This window comes from Felis catus, chromosome C1 (assembly GCF_018350175.1).
Source record: "Felis catus isolate Fca126 chromosome C1, F.catus_Fca126_mat1.0, whole genome shotgun sequence".
Taxonomy (NCBI): domain Eukaryota; kingdom Metazoa; phylum Chordata; class Mammalia; order Carnivora; family Felidae; genus Felis; species Felis catus.
In genome coordinates, this window is record NC_058375.1 from 64,521,311 (window position 1) to 64,548,446 (window position 27,136).

The window sequence follows — 27,136 nt, forward strand, 5'->3', positions numbered from 1 at the left end:
ACTCACATAAATGACTTTACTTGCGGTTTTTAGGTACGGTTTTCATATTATCATGACATTTCTAATTATCATTAATTACCCCTGGGAGAATCATAATATTCTAATAATTTTATAGCCACACCCCAAAATTGATGTCAATTATGAAGGATATTGCTGGCAAAGAACTCATGACCCTGTTCTTTACCAGGTTTATTCCCTCCCCCCACACACACAATAAAATCGATATAGTTTCACACTAACAATACCATATTGGAATGAGTGTCCTAAGAGACTGATAGGCTACAACAATAAGCTAATATTTACAAGATAATTACTGCTAACATTAAAACACAATGAAATTAGCAGAAAGCCTGAAATAGAGTTTAAAAAAAATCAACTACATGAGTAAGTATGGAAAGGCCAAACTAACAATAATTCCTGTCAATGAGCAATATGTGAGGCATGGCTGATAAAAATGTAAACCAAACTATATAAACAGTGCTACAGAGTATACCAAAAAAGATGGTAACACTCCCACTGTATCTTTTGTACTGGAGGAGAGACGTCAGTATGGCTGCCATGAGTTTTACTTGGCATGCTCTTAAAAAAGGTATTGATGGGGCAGCTGGGTGGCTCAGTCAGTTAAGTGTCCGACTTCGGCTCAGGTCAAGACTTCATGGTTCATGAGTTTGAGCCCTGCATCAGGCTCTGTGCTGACAGCTTGGAGCTTGGAGCCTGCTTAGGATTCTGTGTCTCCCTCTTTCTCTCCCCCTCCTCAGCTCATTGTCTGTTTCTCTCTCAAAAATAAATAAACATAAAAAAAAAAGGCACTGATAAAGTTGCTCATTTTTATATATATTATCCCTAATCCTCACAATAACTCTGAAGGGAGAGAGTAGATCACCCTTTAGGAGATAAAAATATCTGAGTTTCAGAGAGATTAAGTAATGTGCCTAAAGGCAAAAGCAGAGAATTAAACCAGAATTTGAACGCAAGTCCATTCACCTCCATACTCTTTCTACTGCATCAGATTGCCTTAAAGGTTCCTTCTAGCACTAGGATGTACAATTTAGCAACACTTCATCTGTAGAATACTTGAAAACCAGGCAACAAGGCATACCATGATTTCAATAAAAACAGCAATTTCTGAAATGGGACTACAGATTTATATTACTAATATAAATGTCTTCTGCCTCTTGCTTTACCTACTAGCTACAACCCTGAAGTGTTATATATAAATCAATTTTAAAAGTATTGAATCCAAAAACAAATAATCCAGTGAAGAAATGGGCAGAAAACATGAATAGACACTTTTCTAAAGAAGACATCCAGGGGCGCCTGGGTGGCTCAGTCGGTTAAGCGTCTGACTTTGGCTCAGGTCATGATCTCACGGTTCGTGAGTTGGAGCCCCGCGTCAGGCTCTGTGCTGACAGCTCAGAGCCTGGAGCCTGTTTCAGATTCTGTGTCTCCCTCTCTCTGACCCTCCCCCATTCATGCTCTGTCTCTCTCTGTCTCAAAAGTAAATAAACGTTAAAAAAAAAAAAAATTAAAAAAAAAAAAAAAAAAAGAAGACATCCAGATGGCCAACAGACACATGAAAGATGCTCAACATCGCTCCTCATCAGGGAAATACAAATCAAAACCACACTCAGATATCACCTCACGCCAGTCAGAGTGGCCAAAATGAACAAATCAGGAGACTACAGATGCTGGCGAGGATGTGGAGAAACATGAACCCTCTTGCACTGTTGGTGGGAATGCAAACTGGTGCAGTCACTCTGCAAAACAGTGTGGAGTTTCCTCAAAAAATTAAAAATAGACCTACCCAATGACCCAGCAGTAGCACTGCTAGGAATTTACCCAAGGGATACAGGAGTGCTGATGCATAGGGGCACTTGTACCCCAATGTTTATAGCAGCACTCTCAACAATAGCCAAATTATGGAAAGAGCCTAAATGTCCATCAACTGATGAATAAATAAAGAAATTGTGGTTTATATACACAATGGAGTACTACGTGGCAATGAGAAAGAATGAAATATGGCCCTTTGTAGCAACATGGATAGAACTGGAGAGTGTGATGCTAAGTGAAATAAGCCATACAGGGAAAGACAGATACCATATGTTTTCACTCTTATGTGGATCCTGAGAAACTTGACAGAAACCCATGGGGGAGGGGAAGGAAAAAAAAAAAAAAAAAAAAAAAAAGAGAGTGGTTAGAGTGGGAGAGTGCCAAAGCATAAGAGACTCTCAAAAACTGAAAACAAACTGAGGGTTGATGGGGGGTGGGAGGGAGGGGAGGGTGGGTGATGGGTATTGAGGAGGGCACCTTTTGGGATGAGCACTGGGTGTTGTATGGAAACCAATTTGACAATAAATTTCACATATTAAAAACAACAACAAAAATAGTATTGAATCCAGGGGTGCCTAGGTGGCTCAGTCAGTTAAGTGTCCTACTTCAGCTCAGGTCATGATCTCATGGTGAATCTGTGCCCTGTGTCAGGCTCTGTGTTGACAGCTCACAGCTTGGATGGAGCCTCCTTCGGATTCTGTGTCTCCATCTCTCTCTTCCCTTCCCTTCCCTTGCTCATGCTCTGGCTCTCTCTCAAAAATAAACATATATTTTAAAAAATATTAAATCCAGGAAGGCCTGGGTGGCTCAGTTGGTTAAATGTCCGACTTCAGCTCAGGTCATGATATCAAAGTTCTTGAGTTCAAGACCCACACTGGGCTCTGTGCTGACAGCTCAGACCCTGGAGCCTGCTTCAGATTCTGTTTCTCTCTCTCTCTCTCTCTCTCTCTCTCTGTCCCTTCCCCCTCATGCTCTATCTCTCTTGAAAATAAACATTAAAAAAAATCATAAAAATATTGAATCCAGTTTTCCCCACTGACAAATTATAAATGAAAACTGCTCTATCTCTATTACTAATTAATCACAAATAATCTTCACACACCTTAAGATTTTTATGAACCTTCAATTTCTTGATTAAGTATTTAGTAATATGCTAAAATATGCCAGAAGAGTAGCAATTCAAAAAGATTTTGTATTTACCTATTTTTTTTAATTCCATATTATTACATTTATTAAAGCAAAACAACTTACATATACAGAAAAGTTTTTATCATCCTTTTTTAAACTGAAAATTCAACATGAAAAGTCTTTTTCTCCTGTCACGGGTCTGAAGAAACAAATATCACAATTTATTTGAAGATACAAACTACTTCTTCAGCATTAAAAAAAAAAAAAAAAAAAAATGAGTGTTCCATATGTACAAACATGTAATTCTACTGCCATCTTCTGGTTAAACACAATTTCCCAATTCTTTGTAGTACTCCAAATAAGAAACTTCCAGATATAAAAATAAGTACTTTCTAGTACTAGATTAATAAAAGAAAAATAGATAATTTTTGCAAGTGGCCAAAATATGTCATAAATAGAATTCTAGCAGTTTTTATTGGTATATGTGATATGTTCTGTCAGTAATGTTGAACAATTATTAAGCACTTTACTATATTTGAGCTCAGAACCAAGAGCTCAAAGGAAAATAAAAATTAAGTCTCTTAGTAACTTTATAAAATGAAGTTATTATTCCCATTGACAGGTAAGGGAGCTGAGAATTGAAGAAGTCATGTGGTTTGTCTAAGGTACACAGCTAGTAAAAGGCAGAGGTTCTAAAGTCAGGAGCTGACTGATTCTAATGATGAGTCTTTTATTATGCTATGATATCCTCCATAATGTCAGATAACAGACATTAAGTTGATTTAACTAAAGCTTAATTCACTGGAATTGAGCAACAAAATATCATCATTTGTAAGGAGACCAAGTGAGTCACAGAACATAGAATCAAAGAGTTAAACCTCAAAGTTCACACAATCTACTTTCCCATATAATTCAGAACTTAATTGCTTAATAGTTTAAGTTCTAATGTTCTATTTTATAAAAAATACCATATCATTTTTAGCTTTATTTTCAATTTACAACTTTTAGTTCTATATATTTCACATTTAAATTAAAACTAACTTTGCTTTGATCAGTTTTAAAAATTAGTAACACTACTTGGAAATTAGTATCCCTAGGAAACATAATATTTACTAATTTCTACTCAGGAAAATTTTTTTAAAAATTTCTTTTACGTTCATTTATTTTTGAGAGAGACAGAGCGTGAGCAGGGGAGGGGCAGAGAGAGAGGGAGACACAGAATCTGAAGCAGGCTCCAGGCTCTGAGCTGTCAGCACAGAGCCCAGATGTAGGGTTCAAATTCACGAATGTGAGATCATGACCTGAGCTGAAGTTGGAAGCTTAACCTACTGAGCTACCCAGGTACCCCAGGGAAGTTTTACTTATACAAAGGGATATAATACTATATTCTGCTATATACTATTTACATACACTGATTTCTTGAAAGTCATAAACCAACTCAGTGAATGTTTTTGTTTAATTGTAGGTAGTGAATTAAACTGCTCTAAAAAACCTGCCCATAAAATTATCAACACATTTGAAACTATAACAATAAACTATAACAATAAAAACTTTAATGAATGCAAACTGACAAGGCTAATTATCAGTTTTGTCTTTATAAATCAAATAATCACATCTAATTTATGCTCTCAAATTCCACTTTAATAAGTTCCTGAATGACTATAGTTACTAACAGTTACAAATAACAATATAAAATAAATGGCCAAATAAGATGCTCAGGATAATACAGAATTATATTGGTGACTAAACTAATCACTTAAAAAAAGCACAGTAGTATGTAGAATAGTGGAGGAGAAATCCTATCAATTATTGCTTGAATGACATTGGTGAATCTGTGGTTCATAAACTTTCATAATCATTTTATAATCTACCATGAGCAATATTCAGTGAAGTATTTCATCACAAAGTTTCATATTCCTCAGTCTATTTTGTCCAACTCCAAAACAGATGTTTCTACTAAATATGTATACTTAAATTTTTATTTGATTTCCTAGTAAACACTATAGAGACTAGAATTCATATACTCAATGATATAAGAAATTCTATAGTAGGTCCTTTACATTTCCATATAAATTGTGGAATCAGTTTGTAAATCTCTACAAAAAAAGCCTGCTGGGATTTTGATTGGGTTTGAGTTGATCAACATTTAGATTCAGTGAGACCCCAGAATATAGTCACAATATAAACATTTACTGCACTTCCACAGTTGAGTAACAAATAAAGTATAAACTTTTAAAATATCACTTAAAACAGCATCAAAACCAAAAATAGCTAGGAATAAATTTAATAAAAAGTGTAGAGGACACCTACAGAGAAAACTTAAGCAATGCAGACATTATAGGAAAATTATAGAAATTACAGGAATTCTAAATAAATGTAGAGATATGTTCATGAACCAGAGGATTCAATATTGTTAAGGTATCCATACTCATCAAATTAACATGGAGTCGATCCAATCCCAATCAAAATCTCAGCGTTTTTTTGTTTTGTTTTGTTTTTATAAATTGACAAACTGATTCTAAAGTTTATATGGAAACACAAAGGATCTAGAATAGTCAAAATAACCTTGAAAAACTGATTTGTAGGGTTTATACAAACTAATGTCAAAACTTACTATAAAGCTAAAATAATCAACATAGTATAATGCTGTTACGTGTAAACAGATATATAGTTCAAGACAACAGAATAGAGTCTAGAAATAGACCCACATATATGGTGGTCATGTGATTTTTTACAAAAGTGCCAACATAATCCAATAAGGTTTCAATCTTTTCAATACACAGTGCTGTAATAACTAGGTATCCATATGGAAAAAAAATGAACCTCAAACCCTACTTACCACTATACTCTAAACTTAAAAGTAAATCATAGCTTAATAAAAGCTAAAACTATAAAACTCCTAGAAGAAAATAAAGGAAAGTCTTTGTGACCTTGTGTGAGATAAAGAATCCTTGCACAAAGGACATTAAGCATAAAGAAAATATTGATAGATGAACTTCATCAACATTAAATCTCCTACTTTTCAACAGACATTAAGGATAGGAGAGGCAAGCCAAAGACTAAGAAAAATATTTGCAGTACATATACCTGACAAAGAACTAGTATCTAAAATGTATAAAGGAATCTTATAATTAAGAAGAAAGCAAACCCAATTTTTCAAAAATGAGCAAAGGCTTGAATAGATGCTTCATGAAAAATGAATTAACAAGCACATGAAATAATGCTGAACATCCTCAGTCATCAGTGATATACAAAGTAAAATCATAATGGTATTATTACACACCTACTGGAAGAGCTAAAATTAAATAGATAATACCACATATAATTAAGAATATTGAACTACTTTGTGGGAATGCAAAACGGTATAGTGATGGCGCTCCTGAGTGGCTCAGACGGTTAAGCATCTGACTTTGGCTCAGGTCAAGATGTCACAGTCTGTGAGTTAAGTGCAGAACCCGCTTGGGATCCCCTGTCCCCCCTCTTTCTGCCCCTTCTCCTCCCCCATTTGCAATGGCATGTGTGTGCTCTCTCTCTCTCAAAAATAAATAGACATTAAAAAAAATTTTTTAATGGTACAGTGACTAATGGAAAATAGTTCAGAAGCTTCTTACAAAGTTAAACCTACATTTTATATGAACCAACAAACCTACTCTTGAGTGTTTATTCAAGTAAAATGAAAACTTATGTTTGTATGTAACTGTTTACAGTGGATTTATAATTGCCAAAAAATGGTGGGCACAAACAAATGTCCTTCAGTTGGTGAATGGATAATCTGCATCTCATGCATCTGTAGTTTGTGTTCTTTTTTATTGCTGAGTAGCATATAGCAATAAAAAGAACACAAAACGACTGATACATGTGACAATAGAGATGAATCTGAAATGCATTATGCTAATAAAAGAAGCCAAACTCAAAAGGGTATAAAGTATGACTCCATCTATATGACATTTTGGAAAAGGTAAAACCATGGGGACAGAAAACAGATCAGTGGTTTCCAGGGATACTGGTAAGAGATTGGACAGAAAGGGGCATAAGGAAATTTCTTGTGGTGATGGTTGAGCATGGTGATTATCCAGTTGTATGCATTTGTGAAAATTCTGAACTATATACTAAAAAAGGGTGATTTTACTGTAAATAAATTATACCTCAATTTTAAAGACTCAAAACAATTGGACAAACTATAGTTGTACACAACATAAACGAACTCCAAAACATAATGCTAGCAAAAGAACCAAAACATAATGTTTAGGGATACATACTTAGGTAATATAAAATGAAAAGCAAGAAAGTAAATTCTGTAAAAGTTAGTAGAGTGGTTAATTTTGATGAGGAGGGAGAGGGCAGAGATTGGGAAGGGCACAAGGTTTGGGACCTTCCAGTGTACCAGCATTGTTCAATTGTTCCGGTGACTACACGAGTAGTTGTTTTGTGATAATTCACTGAGCTTTCATTTCATTTCATTTCATTTCATTTCATTTCATTTCATTTCATTTCATTTCATTTCATTTACTTATTTATTTAGAGCAAGCTAGAGAGGGAGCATGAGTGGAGGAGAGCCAGAGAGAGAGGGAGAGAGAGGATTCCAAGCTGATAGCATGGAGCCCGATGCAGGGTTTGATCCCATGACGTTGGGATGCTGACCTGAGCTGAAAACAAGAGTTGGACATTTAACTGACTGAGCCACCCAGGTATCCCTATATTTTATACCCTTTAAAAAGAAAGCAAGCCAAGTAGTTCAGGGTAAATTATAGGAGAATTATAGAAGAATAAAATAAGAAGATATATTTCTTAGAAGTATAAGGCTTTCCTAGATTTCTATCTTGGCTCTACCATTTGTTTGACCTTAGGCAGGTTTCTTAACCTTTCTCAGCCTCAGTTTACTCATCTACAAAATGAGAAAATGCCTCATGAAGTTATCATGTGGATTAAAAAGAGATTAATATAAATACGCCTCAGGATATCTACCTAGCTCCCAAGACCCTTTTTGGGGGTTCATCTTGTAAACATGAGGTGGTCTCCCAAGCAGCCAAGATTTTGTGTTGTATGATCCCACTACTGCCCACCTCGACCCAGGGTGGATATCTGACCCATGCTGGGCTAATCATGAAGCCCTCTGGAGAGCTTAGAATTGGAAATGAGCAACTATATTCTCTGTCTGGGCGTTATCATCAACAGAAGACATACAAATCTCCACAGCAGTGGTGTACACATATTTTATCCCCTACGTGGCCAGAGCAGAAGAGAAAGAAAAGACTAAAACAATGGGGAGATGGAGAGAGTGCTGCCGGTGTTTCTGACTGATATCTGGTTCCTGTTTCCACTCCCTTCTGGGGGTCAGTCCTTAGGTTCCATAAAACACAGAATATCTGTATAGCAAATGTCCTTAAAAAAAATGTAGCTCAGGGGGCGCCTGGGTGGCGCAGTCGGTTAAGCGTCCGACTTCAGCCAGGTCACGATCTCGCGGTCTGTGAGTTCGAGCCCCGCGTCAGGCTCTGGGCTGATGGCTCGGAGCCTGGAGTCTGTTTCCGATTCTGTGTCTCCCTCTCTCTCTGCCCCTCCCCCGTTCATGCTCTGTCTCTCTCTGTCCCAAAAATAAATAAACGTTGAAAAAAAAAAAAATGTAGCTCAGGTTGGATTCTATTATTACAACTCAACAGTCCTAGCTAATGTGATCATATAAAGCATGAAGCACATAGAAAGGGCTTAAAATATGATGACTATGGCAGCAACTGTCTGAACTTTGATCTATGTGAGGTGGGGACTTCCTTAACAAGCCCTTGGAAGAAGCCTACTCTGGTGTTCAAAACACAGACTGACCTTGAGGAGGCTGTATCTTACCCTTCTGTTGGAGGTCTGTAAGGAATCTGTAAGAAAACAGTCCTGTCTCAAATTTCCTGCTAAGCCCAAAAAAATTTCAATTGCTGAAGATTGCTTCAAAAAAGAAATAATAGGATAAAATTACAACAAAATTACAACAAAATAGCATTCACAAATAGAATCAAGTGCCTAAATTTAAAGCCTAAAGCAGAAGTCAGACTAGGTGAGTTTTCATCTAACTAACTAGGATAAAAGATGAGCATTTGCAATTAATATTGTCCTGGATTCCATTTTTTCTTGGTCAATGCCTACTGAATTTAGAACTTCTATGTTTTGTAACACTAAAACATGTCTATCTTTTGACATCCACAAGCTGGAGACTATTTTCCCAATACAGTGAGGACACAAAACTGGTATTCTGAGCTAACACGGACTTATTACTAGATTCTAAAAAGTCCAACTCTTTCAGGAGGGCAGGCTATTGTCTCCATACTCATCAAAAGTCAACCTGTGTATACTCAGATGAAGCAGTTTAGAATCAAGTTATATAAGCCACACTTAATGCAGTCAGTCCTTATTTTATATCATTTTTTTACAAATAATTTAATCACATAATTACTAAGACACAAGCAGAAACAAGGTGTTGTTACTAACTTTATCATTATACTCAATATCTATTTCAAAAGACACATAACAATAATTTCATACAGCTACTACAGCCAATTTTATGTACTAAGATTCTCCATTATAGCTGTTTACTCTAGTATACGTATATGCAAAATATGAAATATGAATCAATTCTGTTGTTTCCCAGCACGTAGAAAGTAATAACTTAAAAGCATAACTGCCAATTTTAATAACTAACAGTGACTATATTGATATTTTTAACCTAAGATCTGAAAAAACACATACACATCCTAACCCATAATTTCCTTAATAAAATATTTTTTGTGATATCTAACCTCTCATGAATATACTCTTCTCTAAACAAATATCTGATTGCCATTCATATTTATATAAATACTACCTACATACAATGAGATAATATTTGTAGCATCCATTTCAAAATTCCTGACGCATGTTGGAAATTTAATTCTCCTAATTGGGTAACATATACCAATTATCATGAAACCATTTGTACATAATATTCAAAATAAAATTTATTTATAAACACTAGAGGGTGCTGTAATTCAACAATGCCCGGTGCCTGGCTTTGAGGCTCAAAATTTTCTCCTCGATTAAAGATAAATTAAGATAATTTTCAGCACCAACAATTTCTGCTCTTGAACTAATACACAAAGATAATTTATGAGCCAAAATTCCATTCCTCCAAAACATATAATGAGACTTAGTAGATTCCATTGAAATCATTTTTTATTGTATACTTACTGCATATTTAATATTGTGTTAAGTGGAGAAAATAGAAAATTAGTAAAGGAAAAAGTATAAAGATGGTCTTTGCCTTTAGAATGAATTAATGCAATGTTCAGATGGTTAAGAGAAGGTGTATCTTATAATTTCATAGGCATAAATTCAAGGAAAATTACAAAATGAATTTGGTAAAAGACATTTCAATTTTAGTTGCTAAGTGTTAAGATATAATTTAGCTGTTTTACAAAAGTAATGTGAAATTTAGTATTTCAAATAAGTAGGGGCACCTGGGTGGCTCAGTCAGTTAAATATCCAACTCTTGATTTCAGCTCAGGTCATGATCTCACAGTTCGTGAGTTCAAGCCCTCCATCAGGCTCTGTGCTGACAGTACAGAGTCTACCTGGGATTCTCTCTATCCCTCTCTCTAAATAAACATTAAAAAAATAAAATAACAAATAAAAATGCTGTAGAATATCATCTGATCTCTTAAAAAATATTTTTAAGCCAATAAGCTATAGGAAATTGGAAAAGACCTAAGGCTTTGAATATCCAAAATAGGAAATAATTAACAATAATATCAATTTTAAATCTTCAAACATTCATTTTGTAATTTTTAAACTTATTCCTAAAACATTCACAAGCTCAATTACAAGTCTTTGAAATTTTCAAAGTTGAGAGTAATTTATGTTGCCAGTTAGCAATCCAGAAAAGTTCTCAGAAGTATAAGTTTCCAATAGACAGCATTAGACAATCACAAATAACAAAGTTAAATGCCTAGTAAAATATATCATCTATATATTTCAAGAAATGGTTATTAACTGAGACACTATTTAATCCTAACAAAGCATTTTTCCTTTGAAAATGTTTACAGGGGGAAAAAAATGAAACGTTATAAATATTTCTAAAGTTCACATACCCCAAGTCAACCCATTTCTCTCAATCTCTCTCTCTCCGGTCTGTGCGCTCACACACGCATACACACACACCTACACGTGTGTGCAGGCATGTATACTCACCGCACACTCACACACCATCTACTCCCCAAGAGAGGGTGTATATCCCTCTCTCTCTCATTCCTTTCCCTAATGAATTGCCAAGAGCCCCCAAATAAATCCAAAACCGTGGCACCTGTTGATGAGACAGTCCCTCCAAATTTACAATAGCTCCAGATAAATTGTTTCAGATTAACATAATGTAACACTAGAGAAAAACCAGAGATACCACTGAACCAGGCTCACAAACCACCCAGACTCTAGGAATCAAAATACATGGCAGAGAGAGAAGTAGCCTTACTGCAGGAGCCCAAAGAAATTCTGAACATGGAAATGATTATTTAAAGTTTGTACTTGGCTCCTATGTTCTTTTGGTGTGAGCTTCCCCTTTTTATGTTTATCTGCCTTATACCTGCCAGATTCCTTGGGCCCTTATTACACCCAGCTGCCAACTTTCCTATTCAGTGTCACATCATGTAACAAACACTTTCTATTGCAACAGGTGAAAGCATACACACTCATTAGAGTAGTAATGTTTGAAAAGTTCACATACCTGCCCTTTCATGAAGGTTTTCTGAAACCTTTTTTATGCACACCTCCACTAATGGAAAGTAATGGCTCTAAGAAAGTCAGTTACGAGGAAAGTTTTAGTCCTTTTGAGCCAGTCTCAATTTGCTACTATGAACATTGTATTTTGGAGCTAACGACATAATCCTAATCATGATCTTAGCTTCTCCCTAATATTGATAGCTTTTGCTCATAAGCCTGAAAACTATACGGCCTACATAAAGTGAAGAATGGGTAGAAATGTGTTGTTTATTTACAAACACCAACTTTCATTTCTTACTACTATGGAACATCATGTTACATAAAGATTTATGAGTTGTAAGACTAGCATATTCTAATAAAATAATAATTCAAGATGAATACCTGCTTTCCATGTTTCCTAAATCTGGTTGCAGACGAATAGTCTCTGTTGTAATTTCCACTTTCCGCACACTTCCAAAAAAATCAGTTATCAGGACATTTTTAGGATCCCTTTGAAAAAGATCAGTGCGATGTCCAGGGGTAGATACACATAGACTTTTGGGACAGACCTGAAACTGAAAAAGATATATGTAACAATAAATACACACATATACATACAGCATTTATTAAATCAGTAACACAGTATAGTAGACTGTTCTGTATTTTTAAAGCTCTCCCAACCTGAAGAAGCTACTGATTCTAAAGATTAAAGTTTCATTGCTATGGTAGTACATGACATTCTAAGAAAGCTATACAGACATTAGAACAAGTAATAAAAAGGGAAGCTGGCTAGGGAGGGAAAAAAACATTCAGTTTTTTTGAATCATATGCTACCAAATATATTTTGAACCTTAAATTTACTGAGAACTCACATGTAACACTACAAGAAACATTGTGGGTTTTTTGCAACTACATTCGTCTCAGTGGGGTGCTCTACCAGAATGTTTTATTTTATTATTATTTTTTTTTCTTTTAGAGAGAGAGAAAGTGCAGTGAGGGAGGGGGGGTGGGGAGAAAGAATCTTAAGCAGGCTCCATGCTCAGTTCGTAGACCAACATGTGGCTTGATTCCATGACCCTGGGATCATGATTTGAGCCAAAATCAAGAGTCAGACGCTCAACTGAGTAAGCCATCCAGGAGCCCCCAGAATGGTCTTTCAAACATTTTATAATCATGATGCTTCATTTAAAAAACAAAACAAAACTTTAAATTCAAATAAAATATTACACAGCAGCCCAAAATATAAAAGATGAAAGCAGAGCTGCTCTGGAAGGCAGGAAGTTGAAGTACAGACACCCCTCTCCCCCCCCACTAGACAGGCCCTTTGTTCTCCTGCTGTGTGTAAATTCTATAAATTAAGTAACTTTCTTAGTTTATCCATAATGAAAATAAACTCAAGGCACATCCAGACACTCTACTGCTCCAAAGAATAAAGCCTGAAAACCATGACTTCATCTCTACATTGATCTCACAATAATTTCTATGTTAACCTTACCCCTAATATTCCAGATCAGTGAATTACCAAGAATAGACATATAGTCATTCATTCACTCAGCAAAGGATAAAAAATGTCTACTACATATATTTCATACTGTTATCTTCCAAAAAGGATACAGAAGTTGATAGCCATGGTCCTATCCTCAAGCCTTTAAGTCACATCAAAGATGAATCAACATAACAAGATAGAAAAAAAGGTGACAGATTCTGCTTCAGAAAAGGATAAACTTTTTATAGGTTGAGGATAAGAAAAAAGAGGGAGTGGGATTTAAGCTATTTTCTGAAGGGAAAGGTAGATTACAGATGGGAAATAGCATTCTTTTGTGGGAGTGGTGACACAAACAGATGGAGGCACAAGTGGGGAGGGAGGAAGCCAGGACTTTCCTGTGGTGGACGGAGTGTGGTGAGACTGATCCTGACAGCCACAAACACATAGGCCAGCCGACCTGTGACAGTAGGCATGTGCAGTCGCATGCAGAAGGGAGCCCTTAGGTCCTCAGGCCAGGGACACTAGAGCCTGGCTACTTGGTTTCTGTGCTGGCGTGTGACTCCTGCCCCAACACCAGCCTGCTATTTGCAACCCTGCCATTCCCGTTGAGAGGGTGTACCATTCCTAGAGGTACTACAATACCAGGTCAATGAGAGCAGTGGATGGGGCAAGCTCTTGTTCCACCTCCCTGCTCCAAAAATCCATTTAATATACTGTCCTCGGATAGAAGATATAGTAGATACTAAACTGCTAAAAACAAATATTACACTCCATCTTAGCTGAAAGGCTGAGAAACAATGGGAAATAACTCTCTTACTAAAGGAGTGGCTGCAAAAACGTGTAGGGCAAATAACCTAGTTGGGCAGGAACACAGGACATATGAAGAAAACCATGACAGGCCTGCTGGTAAGGGCCTAGGGCCTACAGCATTTGCCCACCTGTGGAGACAAGACCACATGCAAAGGTAATCGCCAATATGATGGGATATGGGTGGGGAAGGGCAGAGCAGCTAGAATTTAAGCTAGAATTTAATTACTGTGCTAAGTAACTCGTAGATATTCTCATTTAAGCCCAACAATAACTTTGAGGTATATCAAAATTATTATCTCTACTTTAAACTACTAAAAGATTAAGTAATTTGCCTAACATCACAATGCCTTCCTGGTTCAGGAAAGCAGGAAAAGGAAATACAAAGAGATCAGGACATAAATTAAGAAGCAGTGAAGGCAAAAAGGGTGGGGAAAGTAAAATGCCAAACAGATTTTACAAGAAAGTAAAATGCCAAGCAGGAAGGATCATACAGATGAAAGGCTGCAGAAACAAAGTAAAAGATAAAACAAAATAAACAAAGATAAGATTGAAGTCCTATGTATACTGAAGGCATTCCTGTATGAGCAACTTGGTGGGCTTTATTAAGTACCAGCAGAAGAAAGCAGGAAAAGCACAGTGGAATGAGCTTGGGGAACGAGATAAAAAGTAGTATCTTCTTTGCTGCTAAAATCATTGTACTTCACTTTCTTTGAGGTTATTCCTTCCTTCAAGAAAATTTTATCATATCATTCTGGTTTCCTTAGCCTTACCAACATTCACTTTTCATAATCTCCTTCACTTACAGAATCTCCACACTCTAACCAGATTATATAACTGTCAAAGACAAGGATGATGACATATTCCAACTTTTGTGCCTCTGCATGTATTCCATTTTCCTGGAATATGCTATACTTCTCTGCTTCCAAACCTGAAAGTCTCTCTCTTCCAAGAAAATTTTAATGACCAATCCCACTGGATTTAAAGGAATCATACAAATGTGCATTGTTGTCATATCTTTTCATTCATTCAGAATATTCACTGAAAATCTATAAATATACTAGGTACTATAATTAAGTTCTGGGGGTAATAAGATACATAAAGCATGGTTCTTATACTGCTTATTTAAGAAGCTGAAAGCCTCGAGGGAACGTCACAAATATAAACAATTACAGAGAAATATTAAAAGCAAAAGTATCTTAAAGGTACATAGCAAGACTTAGATGTTCACAGAGGAGAGAAGATTACCTGGAGGATCCAGAGACTTGAGATAATAGGCGACACTCTATAAATGTGCTTTGCAACAGTTACCAATGACACTATAAATTTTTAAGGGGCTAAGCACAATGTCTTCTAATTTTGCTGCTCCTGAAGCACCTGATATTGTACACTCTGAATACGGCTGATACCCAACACATTTAATCCAACAGAATAGGTATTAGTTCACAACATCTGGAGACATGCCAATTCACTATAATATTTAACTTCAAGGAAATGGATCATTCTTACTGAGCAAGATTAAAATAATCATTCAATTAAAAAAATGGAAGTGGAAAACAAGATATCAGTGAGGAATGTTTATTAAAAACTACACACACACAGAAAATAAAAAAATAAAAACCACACAGCAACTGTGGGCAAAAACAAACACACAAACAAAACAGGAGTTTCTTCAGTCTTTCCTGTATGATTTCAATGGAAGAAGTTATTATTTTTTAATTTTTTTCCAATGTTTATTTATTTTAGAGAGACAGAGGTTTTTTTTTTTTTAATCCATTAGACGTCTATTTGAAGTGTAAAGTGCATATATGGTAAACTTATGAGACAGAACTTTTGTGTCACATATTAAGTAAAATATACAATGTATAATTAAAAATGGGAATAAACTTGGAGCACCTGGGTGGCTCAGTCGGTTGAGCACCCGACTTTGGCTCAGGTCACGATCTCGCAGTTTGTGAGTTCAAGCCCTGCGTCGGGCTCTGTGTTGACAGCTCAGAGCCTGGAGCCTGCTTCAGATTCTGTGTCTCCTCCTCTCTCTGCCCCTTCCATGCTTATGCTATGTGTCTCTCTGTCTCTCAATAATAAATAAACATTAAGAAAAAAAAAACCTTTTTTAAGTAAAAAAATTTTTAAAAAAAGGGAATAAACTTAACCACTATAGTAACTGGAATTTAGGTGACTATAGTTTTCTTATAAAGTAGCATTATAACAGGATTTAATTTCCAAATTCATATTAAGATTTAACAAGCATCAAAATATATAACCTTCAAAACATAAGAAATAGTTCTATGTTATCAAATATGATAGCTCACAACAGTGGTTTTCAGAATTTTGCAGAACTTTTTTTATCTTAGAGAGAGTGCGCATGAGTGGGAGAGAGGGGCAGAGGAAGAAAGAGAGAGAGACAATCTTAAGCAGGCTCCATACTCAGTGCAGAGCCTGACGTGGGTTTGATCCCATGACCCTGCAATCATGACAGGAGCCTAAATCAAGAGTCAGATGCTCAACAACTGAGCCACCCAGGAGCCCAGAACTTCTTTAATTAAAATAAAATTATCTAAATGGTAAGCCCCATCTACTTGGCTTCCCCTTCATTCTCCCTGCTCCACGAAGGCAGGGACAGTGTCTGCCTCTTTCACTAGGATATAGCCAGTGGCTGGCACTTAGCCAAAACTCAAAAAAATGTTTGTGAATAAAAGAACAAGTTATAAATTAATGAAAAAGCAAAAGTCATTGATGCACAGTAATTATCCAAGCTAGAATTGTTTCAAGCTTTTTCTTTTGCTTACTTTCAAGAGCAACTTCAGAGTAGATCTAATTTAAGGGTACAATCAGTATAGAAAAGTCAAGAAAAAAGATTGAACTAAATTCAAGAAGCCACATCAAAACACTGTACTAGAAGTTGTAGGGTGGACACAAATATGTAAGAGAAAATCCCTTTTCTCCAACATCTTATTACACTCGGTAAGTTCAGAAAAAGGCAGACTATGATAAGTGGTACAAAAGAGAAATAAATCTCTGAAAAACTTTATTTATCTTACTTAAATCCAACAGGGAAGAATTATGGGGCTATTTCCTGAAGGAGGTAGGATCTGATTTGACTCCCAAAGAATAGGCAGAATTTCAATAGGTGAATCTAAAAAAAGTACATTTCTGGTAGAGAAAAGAGCATGAGAAAATGAATGAAAACAAGAAAGCACTTCAAGGAATTTAGTTGACTTTAGTTGGACTAAAGCTTGAGGCCTCCTGTAGTAAAGACAGAGATATTACTGTAAAGGGAAATTCAAAACCATTTAAAAGGCTACCATTCAACATATGAAACAGTACCCCAGGAGTACGGGGAGTAAAGGACTTCACTTACCGCATTAAGCAGACCTATGTGCTATAATCAAATCAAGCAAATACTTACAAGGTCATTCATATTAGTTTGACTAGCTGGATTAATTTCTTCCAAAAATTCCAAGACATAAAATGTGTATCTATCCATAAGGTGGACTCCAATTGCAGGATCAGGTTGATGCTATGAAAAAGCAAAGCATATACAACGGCATATTATTAAGCCATAAAAAAAATGAAATCTCGCCATTTATGGCAACATGGATGGATCTTAAGGGCATTATACTAAATGAAATATGTCAGAGAAAGACAAATACCATATGATCTCACTTATACATGTAATCTAAAAACAACGACTAGAACAAAAACCAACCTTATAGATACAGAGAACAGATTGGCGGTTGCCAGATGAGAGGTGGGGGTAAGACCAAATGGGTGAAGGGAGCCAAAAGGACAAACTGCAGTTATAAATTTAATAAGACATGAGATGTAATGTACAGCATGGTGACTATCGTTAATAATACTGTATTGCATATTTAAAAGTTGCTAAGAAAGTAAATCTTACAAGTTCTTATCACAAGGAAAAAAAATTCTGTATGTATGGTGATATGTTTTTTTGGTTTTTTTGTTTTTTGTTTTGGTATTGTGACATACGTTAACCAGACTCATTGTAGTGATTACAATATATACAAATATTAAATCATTATATCGTACACCTGAAACTAACATAATGTATGTCAATTATACTGCAATAATTTTTTTTAAAGCAAAGCAGAAGAAAGAAGTATATGTCTAATCTCATCATTTTAAGAAAATGTTTTAAATGCAACAAAAATTTCCTTCTAAGGTGTTAAAAAGTCTGAGACTAAAAAAAACCCAGATATATTCATAAAGCGTACAAGTGATTTCCAAAATAGCAACATATTCCAAAGACAATGCAGTTCACAAATGGGAAGAATGCACCTACCGAGAGCGAATCTTCTCCCACTTGGCTACTAGCTAAAGCCATTATGTTAGGAGAATAAAATCGTTCGTACATGGATGCTCCTTGACAAGTATCAATAATAAAGAGCAGCTCATTGTAGCTGAAAGAAAAGTGGTAATACCTTTGACATGAATCATGCTGTTAATAATACATTGAGTAATATTTTTATAATACTTGCATAAGATGTTGAAGTCTTGAAATCATATCTTAGTCATTTCATTAAAAATTTGAGAGTTTTCAGAATTCCCAGTACAAATTTGATATTAGAAATACCAAAGCTATAATCCTGTCCAGGGAAACTACCTCAACAGGGAGTAGTGGTTGTACCACAAAGTGGCTGCCTCAACTCTTTCCCCCTCCCTTATCTTGAATCCAAATGAATATTCAATTCAAAAACCAGTTATTTGGCACCCATGCTGTCCTAGAAAACGAGTCCAGGTTCAGGAAAAAATAAAAATATATGACTTAGTATACTCAAAAAGCTTAAAATCTAACTGGAAGAGAAACATATGAACATGTAACTAAAGGGAATGTGGTAAGAGTTACAAATAGCTATTAGAGCCTACAGTAGGCCTCACACTAAGCTGGGGATACAGCAGTCCCTCCCTGCCTTCATAGAGCTTCAAGTCTAGCAAAATCAAATGCTCTAAGAGCATAGAGAAAGGAAGAGAGGGAACTGTAAAGAAAGGCAGGCCAGGGAAAGGTGATGTCTGTCATGGGCAAGGAAGGGTGAATTATTTTAACTAAAAAAGAAAGGAATAGCACATCCCAGGAGAGGAAAAAAGCTGTACTACGGCACCTAAATTTGAAAAAGTGTAATTATTTGGGAAAAGGAGAATAGCACTATGTAGTTAACATTTACAATAAATTTGGGAAGATGGAGAAAATTAGTTTCAAAAATGTAGGGTAAGGTCAATCTATATTTTAAAATGTATTGCCTAGCTGGTGAAGGTAGGGAGCAGATAGAAACTTTTTTCAGAAGTTTTTCAGACACTGGATCTAGGTAAACAGCTAACATTGCACCTAGAAAAGAAAACAAGGAATCTTGCACCATAATATCTAAGCATGTGACAAAAGGAACAATTCATATGGCATATTTGTTCTGAGACAAAATCTGAGGAGGCCCCTGAAGATCAGAAACATCTAAGGTTATGAGGGGCAGTATACTAGAACAATTCAGAGAGTCAGCCCTATGACTGGACTTTGGAATGAATTCTAGTGCTGGACTGACTACTTGTGTAAAGTCTAGCAAGTTACTTAATCTCTTTGTGCCTCAATTTACTCACGTGTGAAAACAGGAATAATAATAGTATCTACCTCATGGAGTTATCATTAAAATTAAATGAGACAGTACATATAAAACACAGTGCTTAGTACCTAGTATATATCCAATAAATGTAAGCTATGAATAAGATAAAACTAGTACCTGGCAAAAGTTTCCTCTTCAACACCTCCGTTCATTCTTCTTATGCATATAATTCAATATTTACATTTAACATGTAGCACAATTGTGTACATACACTAGATTTTAAACACTCTGAAGGCAGAATAAGCATCACATTCCCGTCTGTGCCATGTGTTTAGAAGGTAACCCAGAAGTTTTTATTGAAGAAAATCAAGTTAAAAGCACTTCTGCTGCTTTCTATTCTCTTATTTTCATTGACAACTTTCAACTGGGGGGGGGGGGGTGCTTACCATGGATTACTAACAACATATCATCCTTAATGTGAGTTGTTATAAATATTATATTAATCGTAATTTCAGCATTTTCTTCCAAAGAAGAAATAATGTATTGCTCTCATGTGGAGGGTCAGAGAATGTACAAAAAAGTAACAACAGGCTGAAGCTGGAAAATAAATATATGTTCACAAACCCTGTACATAATGGGGAACTTGACTGTGGGACTCTTATTTCCTCCAAAAACAATGCTAAATATAACAGACAGCTGATCTTAAAAGGTTAACTTTTTTTTTAATACTCTTTAATGACACTGAGGTTTCTTTTAAAAATAATTCAGTTCAGTAGAAATAACAAACATAAATCTAAAAGAGTAGAAGAAACTATTAAAATAATTTAAAATCTCATAAAGTAAGATCTACAAATCCACTAACCATGGAAAAATTAGGTATTAATTTATCTTATGAAAAGTAATCATCTGCTAATTACCGTCTTTTTTGCCACATTTGCTCAAAAGCATCTGCAAGTTCTATGTTGGTAATTTCTTCAGAATCTTGAAATTTCAAGAAACCATTTCCACCATGTCCTTGTAGGAAGAGTTAAAAAGATCAAACATATGCATTTTTTTTTTTAAATACAAACTGCATACATCCAGATACAAGCATTTACTTCACTCATGGCAGTATTTTAATAGCATTTGTTATTTTACACTCTAACATTAAAAGTACTGTGAAAATGAAAAATTTAATTTTCTATTATACCAATTAAAAACAGAATAATGATACACTGTGCAAAAAAATAGATCTAATATCTTTTAAAGTTCTCATCATTTTATCATATAAAAGCACATTTATACTTTTGCACTGGCTTCATTATTATGTCAGAAGTGAGTTTCCATAAATAAATTTCTCAAACACCAGGCAAATACTGTGGTGAGAAAGAGGTTGCAAACACTAGCTGGTGCCATAGTACGCTAGTTCTATTCACGGTGTATACCGGGAATGCTATTACTACCAGGAAGTGTCATTCCCACATAAAAACCAAAGTGTTTACTGCCATCAACCACTGTCCCATGAGAGCTGACCAGAAGATTTTGACCTTTAGAATACAGGGATAGAGCCAGTCTGTCTGGATTCAAATGCTAGCTTTGCCACTTAATGACTGTGTTAACTTGGGCAAATAACTTAAATCTTTCTATGTCTCTGTTGCTTTTGCTGTAAAGTAAGAAACATATCAGCACCATCATTAGCATGCCTATAAAGCTCCTTTGTGCAGCTTTTTAAAAGGTACTTCCCACAGGCCATCAAAGTAGAAAAACCTGTCTACGTCAATGGCCCCTCAGAACACACTGCAGTCCTGTGAGCTCAAATTGGACCAAAACTAAATCAGAATTTTAGGAAAGACCTGAGTATTTGCATCCAAATAATCTTCATACACACTAAAATTTGAGACTCCATCAACAGGAAACCATTGTAAAGTTTCACACAAAGGAAGGACAGATTTGCTATTTTAATTAAATACTTTAGTAGGATGATTAACAGGAGACAAAACTGAAGACAAAGCTATAGCCAGGATCCTAAGTAAAAGGTAGTAAGTTTTTACCAGGGTAATAGTAAGTAAGTAAGTAAGTAAGTAAGTAAGTAAGTAAATAAATAAATAAAGATCATAAACTGAGGGACAGTATATCATACTGTTTCCAAATATCATTTCAAGTTGTCCTATGAGAAAAGAGAACTACAAAACAAATGTTTAAATTTCTTTCCATGAAGATTCCTTCTTGAGAAGAGTTACAATATATTCTCTTACTAAATATTTAAATTCTGAAATTACCAGTCATATAAATAAGAATATTGCTCCTATCATCAGAAAGAAGACGTTTTGACCGAGGAGTACTAGGTGGGATCCTGCCAGTTAATACCCGTAAAAAATTCTCCACAGTCACCTGAAGAAAAAAAAAAAAAAGAAGAAATCAAATGAAATAGAACTCAGGGAAACGTGATAATTTTTTTTAGTTTTCAAAAACATTCCTCTTTCTTTCTCTATGAATTACTCAGCATAAACTGAAAATAAAACACAAAAAGAAATATAGCGCAATTAAATATATACCTTAAATATATACCTCAAAATTAACTTGCTTCCATTAAATACTAACAGCTAACAAAACTACCTTGGGGAAAAATCAGTTAATTAAATTTAAAACTTTAAATGCTATGCAAAATATTGCCCAAAAATTTAAAAATTATTTATCTTTTTTCAAAGGCAATTCTTTGGGAAGATACAAAATATAGAAACTTGTAAATAAATCTAACAACATTATAACTACTGCAGTTAATCTGTACAACTACCTGGTGAATTCTAGATAAAATTTGAAAGATAGGTCCATAATAAATCATAAAAATAAAGCCATAATGATAGTTCCATAAATAATCCCTAAATTAGGTACCTTTGATTTTTTAATGCATTTTGTTACTTTAATTATGTTAGGGGTAACTTTAACATGTAAAAAATTCATCACACTTTAAGCCAGATTTCCTAACCTGAAATGTGTGGATCTCTAGGATTCTTTGAAAGCATATCTGAAGTTATATTACACAGATCTAAATTTAAAAAGCAGAAATTCTATCCAACTTTCTTGTTTGACCTTTCCTTAGATCATGAGTATGTAAATGTATGTATGTATGTAAATGTGTGTATGTATGTATGTATGTATGTAAATGTATGTAAATGTGTGTTCATGTGTGTATGTATATGTATGTGTATATAATGTTTGGTTTACATTTTTCCCAGAAGAGAGCAAAATGCTAAATGTTTTAATAAGAGTTCTTGTTGGCTAACAAGGAAGGGAAATTTTTGGTTTATATTTTATGATGACTAAACAAGTAAAAAGTCGAATATTCATGCACATTTAATCACTGAACAAATATTCCTGAGTGCCTTCAAAGGGCTATAAGTACTGGCTAGGTATAAGATACATAAACAGGCCATGGCTTCAAAGAGCTTACAGGCTGGCAGGAGATAGAGTTGATATTTTAAAATTGCTTCAAACAGGTCTGGAGACACCAAAAATTGTGTCTTACTTTTGGTAGGCTTGGTAAAAGGGGAAGGATTAGTGAGGAAGACTTCATCAAAGCAGACTTCAAATCTTAAACATATTCATTACCTATTAAATTTAAAATGAAGTTTCAAAGGGAAAAAATTATAGTATAATGTCATCTTTCAAATTTACATTTTGATTTTTAATCATATATGGATAAAACACTGGAAGCATATTAAAAGTGATTACCTCTAGTGGAAATATGGGTGAGTTTTTTGTTAATCATTTTAATTTTTCCACAATTAATGTGTTTACTAAAAATACAAAGCTTGATATTTTAGGTCAAATATGAAACATGAACAATACATTTACTGTAAAAAAAAAAAAAGTTGATACATGAAAACTCACTAAAATACTCTAACATAAAAGCTAAGATAAAGTTGTCCTATCCCAGATATATATATGAAATGTTCATACTGTATTAGTTTTACTCCTATGAACTGCAGAGACAGAATTATATCAATGCTTCAGTGACAGTTATATACAAAGTTTAAAGACAAAGACTATTTTATTCTATAGCTATTTTAGAGCTTCAAAGTAATGATATCTACATTTCAAAAATGTTGCTAAATTAAATAACGTTACCTCATAACTTCTATAATCTACTTCCACATCATCTCCATACACATTTAGTTCCATATTCTTGTGACTAAACACTGTAGCTGGTTTGGGATTTCTAGGGTTGCATGCCATATCGTCTGCAAGCATCAGAACAATGTGACTAGGAAAAAAAAATTCCAGGAAATATGCTACTTAAATAAAACCAAAAAGTTAAAAGCAGATACATTTTATTTATATCATGAGGCAATTATGTTCATTCTTTTCATTAAAAATAACAAAAATAATTATTGAGTACATTTTTTAAAAGAAATTTTTAATTGTTTTCATATCCTTATGTAGTATAAACTTTAAAGAAGGGAATTTAGAACAATCTGGCATGAACTTATCTACAGAACCTGAAATTACTAACTTAAGTTTTATGCCATAGAGCAAAGGGAAGCTGAAAGAGCTACACTATCCTCCCCAAATATTTTTAAAAATTTTAGTAATATTTGGGGCACCTGGGTGGCTCAGTTGGTTAGGCATCTGACTTCAGCTCAGGTCATGATCTCATGGTCCGTGGGTTCAAGCCCCACATTAGGCTCTGCTCTAACAGCATAGCACCTACTTGGATTTTCTGTCTCCCTCTCTCTGCCCTTCCCCTGCTTGCTCTCTCTCTCTCTTTCTCTCAAAAATAAATAAACATTAAAAAAAGTAAAATAAAATTTTAGAAATATTTGACATTCTTAAGACTTATAGAGTCCACATTAAGCTACGATACTCCAAAAATTTAACTTTCAGAATCTTAAATGCTTAAGAATGGAAACATGCAGTGCGATCAGTGTGCCACAGAACACACCCCCAGGCCGATCATTGTTCACTGGCTCCACTCCATCTGCATAATACCAGACACCATCTCTTAACTAGAAACTGAAATAGTTCACTATCTGGCTTCCTGCTTCCAGTTTTGCCCTAATCTTACAAGTCATTCTCCTTATAACTACCAGACTGATCTTTCTTAAATAAGTCAAATCATTAAACTAAGTAAGTCAAACCATTAAATTTTCCCATTTAAAATCCTCTAAAGACTCATTATAATTAGAGGAAAACTGAAATTCCTTTCATGGTCTAAAGGCTTTCTTAATGTGGCTTCTGCATACCTCTCTAACTGCAGCTCCTAGCATCCACATACACTATGCTCCTTCCACCCTGGCCTTTCTGTTCCAGGAATACACCAGGCCCTTCCCACTTTAGGGGCTACTTACTGACGAACTACATTTAGACTTCTCCCAGATCTTCCTATCATTCCAATCTCAGCTAAGCTACCCCATTCTTATTAGGTGTTTATTTTCTATAGGTCATTTATGAATTTGAAATCCTCATCATCTCCCCCCACCACCTCTAGTGGAATATAAGCTCTCTGAGGACAGGGGCTTTATCTGTCCTGTTCACAACTATATCACTCACACCCAAGCATAGTAAAAGAGCCTGGCATATAGTAAGTATTCAATAAATATCTGCTGAGTGAATGAAACATTTTCATTTTTGCATATATTTTCTTTGAGAGAAGATTATAAAATTTATCTTAAATACTTCTCATCTTGATCTTACCATTAAAAGTGGTGAACATGAATCAGGCAATTCTTTATTCTACCATATACTGAGCTTCCCAAACATAAGGGAAAAATTAAATGTGGCATACATAATTAGTTTGGCAGGAGACAGCAAGAAGAAAGTGTTCTGCTGCATATGTTCCAAATACATTAAAGTTCAAAACTGAAACATTGTGATTTTTCTTGAAAATTGGCTAGATTTCTATTTTGAAAGGGTTCCAACCCTGCCGCATTCAAAGATCAGATCTTCAGCTGTTACTGATTCATGCTCACAGAATTGTGAAAGTTACTCCTCTTAAAATGGAAAAATAGATCTTTTCTTTTTTCATAATTTAAGATGACAAACTTACATTAAGTTATTATCAATCATCTTTTTTGTTATAAGCCATCATTAAAGAAGACTGAACTGACTTCCAAATCTCAATATAGGAGTACTACTTTAGGCCATTTGACTTATGGTTAATTTCGCTCTATGAAATGAAACGATTATTAAATATCTATAAATGTCAATGTCAAAAAGTAGTAATTTCAGCTTAAAATGATAAATTCAATCAACATCTTTCCTACAGACAATTCTGAGCCTCAATATAACAGCATCATAACCTTCAGTTAACATAATCAATGTCATTTAAAAAATCATTTTATTTGTGGATAATCACTGAAAAAAAAACAGGACTGGAAACAGACTGTATTTCAAAGATGTAGAAGTCACACCACATATTCTAATTCACTATTTCTAAAACTTAAGAAAGGTTCAGAACGCTTTTCTGAAGAAAAAAAAATTCTCACTTGGTCCAAGTGTTAAATTATTTGTATAATAATACTAAAATACAGAAGTGAAAGCAAACTGCTTAGGCTTATAGTTCTTATAAAACTAAGAACAAATACAAAATTATAAATCATATTTTTAAAAAAACTACCAAACTAATAATACTCTAAAAACATTAACTCCATTTGAAGGATGATGTTATTTTGCTAAAACTGAATGTCTGCTATTGTATTTCACAGGAAAAAGAGATAACATCAGGTCTGGTCCTATATTTCTTTTCTTTTTTCTGTATTTTGATATCTACACTACAATGTAACTCAGTAATACAGAAAATGTTCACAAAAGTATGCTGTACAAAATGTGATTCATAAATTCCTGTTATGTTACTTGACTGTTCAGGATAATCCGATCTTAAGACTTTGCCAATAAACATTCTCCAAACAGCAGTTATCTAACTTGCTGACTCCTTAAAGTGTCTTTGTCACTTGAATATCAGGTTAGTATCACAGAAGTTTTTTTAAGTCTTCACTGAGTGGGTATCAGATCAATCACTGCTGGAATCAAAACCAAAGAAAATAAATCTACACTAAAGATATACTACTATATTCATATAACAACAGCAATCTGCTTTGTATCCTATTAAAACTGAGACAAAATCCCTCAAATATATCCAATCGATACAAGAATATGATATTCTTACAGTCTGGCAATCCTATACGACCATGTGTGATGACTCAACTCTCACTCTATTCAAGGCCCTGCAAAACCTACATCACACAACAAAACATATGGCAATATGGCCTTCTCTCAACACAAAACCAAAAGAAAAAGTGAGCACTGAAATTGTATAAGTTCAAACTGGCTTTGAATCCAAACAGTGTGTCAGTTATTTATATAAGAGTTTCCACACATTTTAAATCATGCATTTCTGTTAGTTAAAAAAATATGAGGGCACACCCATATATACCTACTAATTTGTACATCATACATATTTGCTACTTTAAGTATATATAATATTAGTGAAGCATAACTTCTTTCCTTTTATAGATTAAAAAAAAACTACTAATATTTTCTTCCCTTACCACTCCTTAGTAGCTGATTTAAAAGAATACTTTAATCATGCTTATATCTATTTTAAGGACAATTAAAATAAAAATGAAAT

The 27,136-nt window shown here is 34.7% G+C and overlaps 1 protein-coding gene and 1 non-coding gene across 2 annotated transcripts in view; both read right to left on the minus strand.

Annotated features, from left to right (window-relative positions):
- PIGK (phosphatidylinositol glycan anchor biosynthesis class K) overlaps positions 1-27,136 on the minus strand; it is a 120,385-nt gene that overhangs the window by 57,370 nt on the left and 35,879 nt on the right. Inside the window, exons 4-9 of the mRNA XM_003990242.5 lie at positions 23,638-23,773; positions 21,789-21,900; positions 20,448-20,544; positions 18,264-18,381; positions 17,370-17,480; positions 12,070-12,242 (exon numbers count right to left, since the gene is read on the minus strand). Coding sequence (XP_003990291.2) covers positions 12,070-12,242; positions 17,370-17,480; positions 18,264-18,381; positions 20,448-20,544; positions 21,789-21,900; positions 23,638-23,773 — 747 coding nt within the window. The remainder of the gene's footprint in view (positions 1-12,069; positions 12,243-17,369; positions 17,481-18,263; positions 18,382-20,447; positions 20,545-21,788; positions 21,901-23,637; positions 23,774-27,136) is intronic.
- On the minus strand, positions 13,762-13,952 carry LOC111562200. The gene has a single exon (XR_002745239.1). It is a non-coding gene; the product is annotated as a U2 spliceosomal RNA (small nuclear RNA).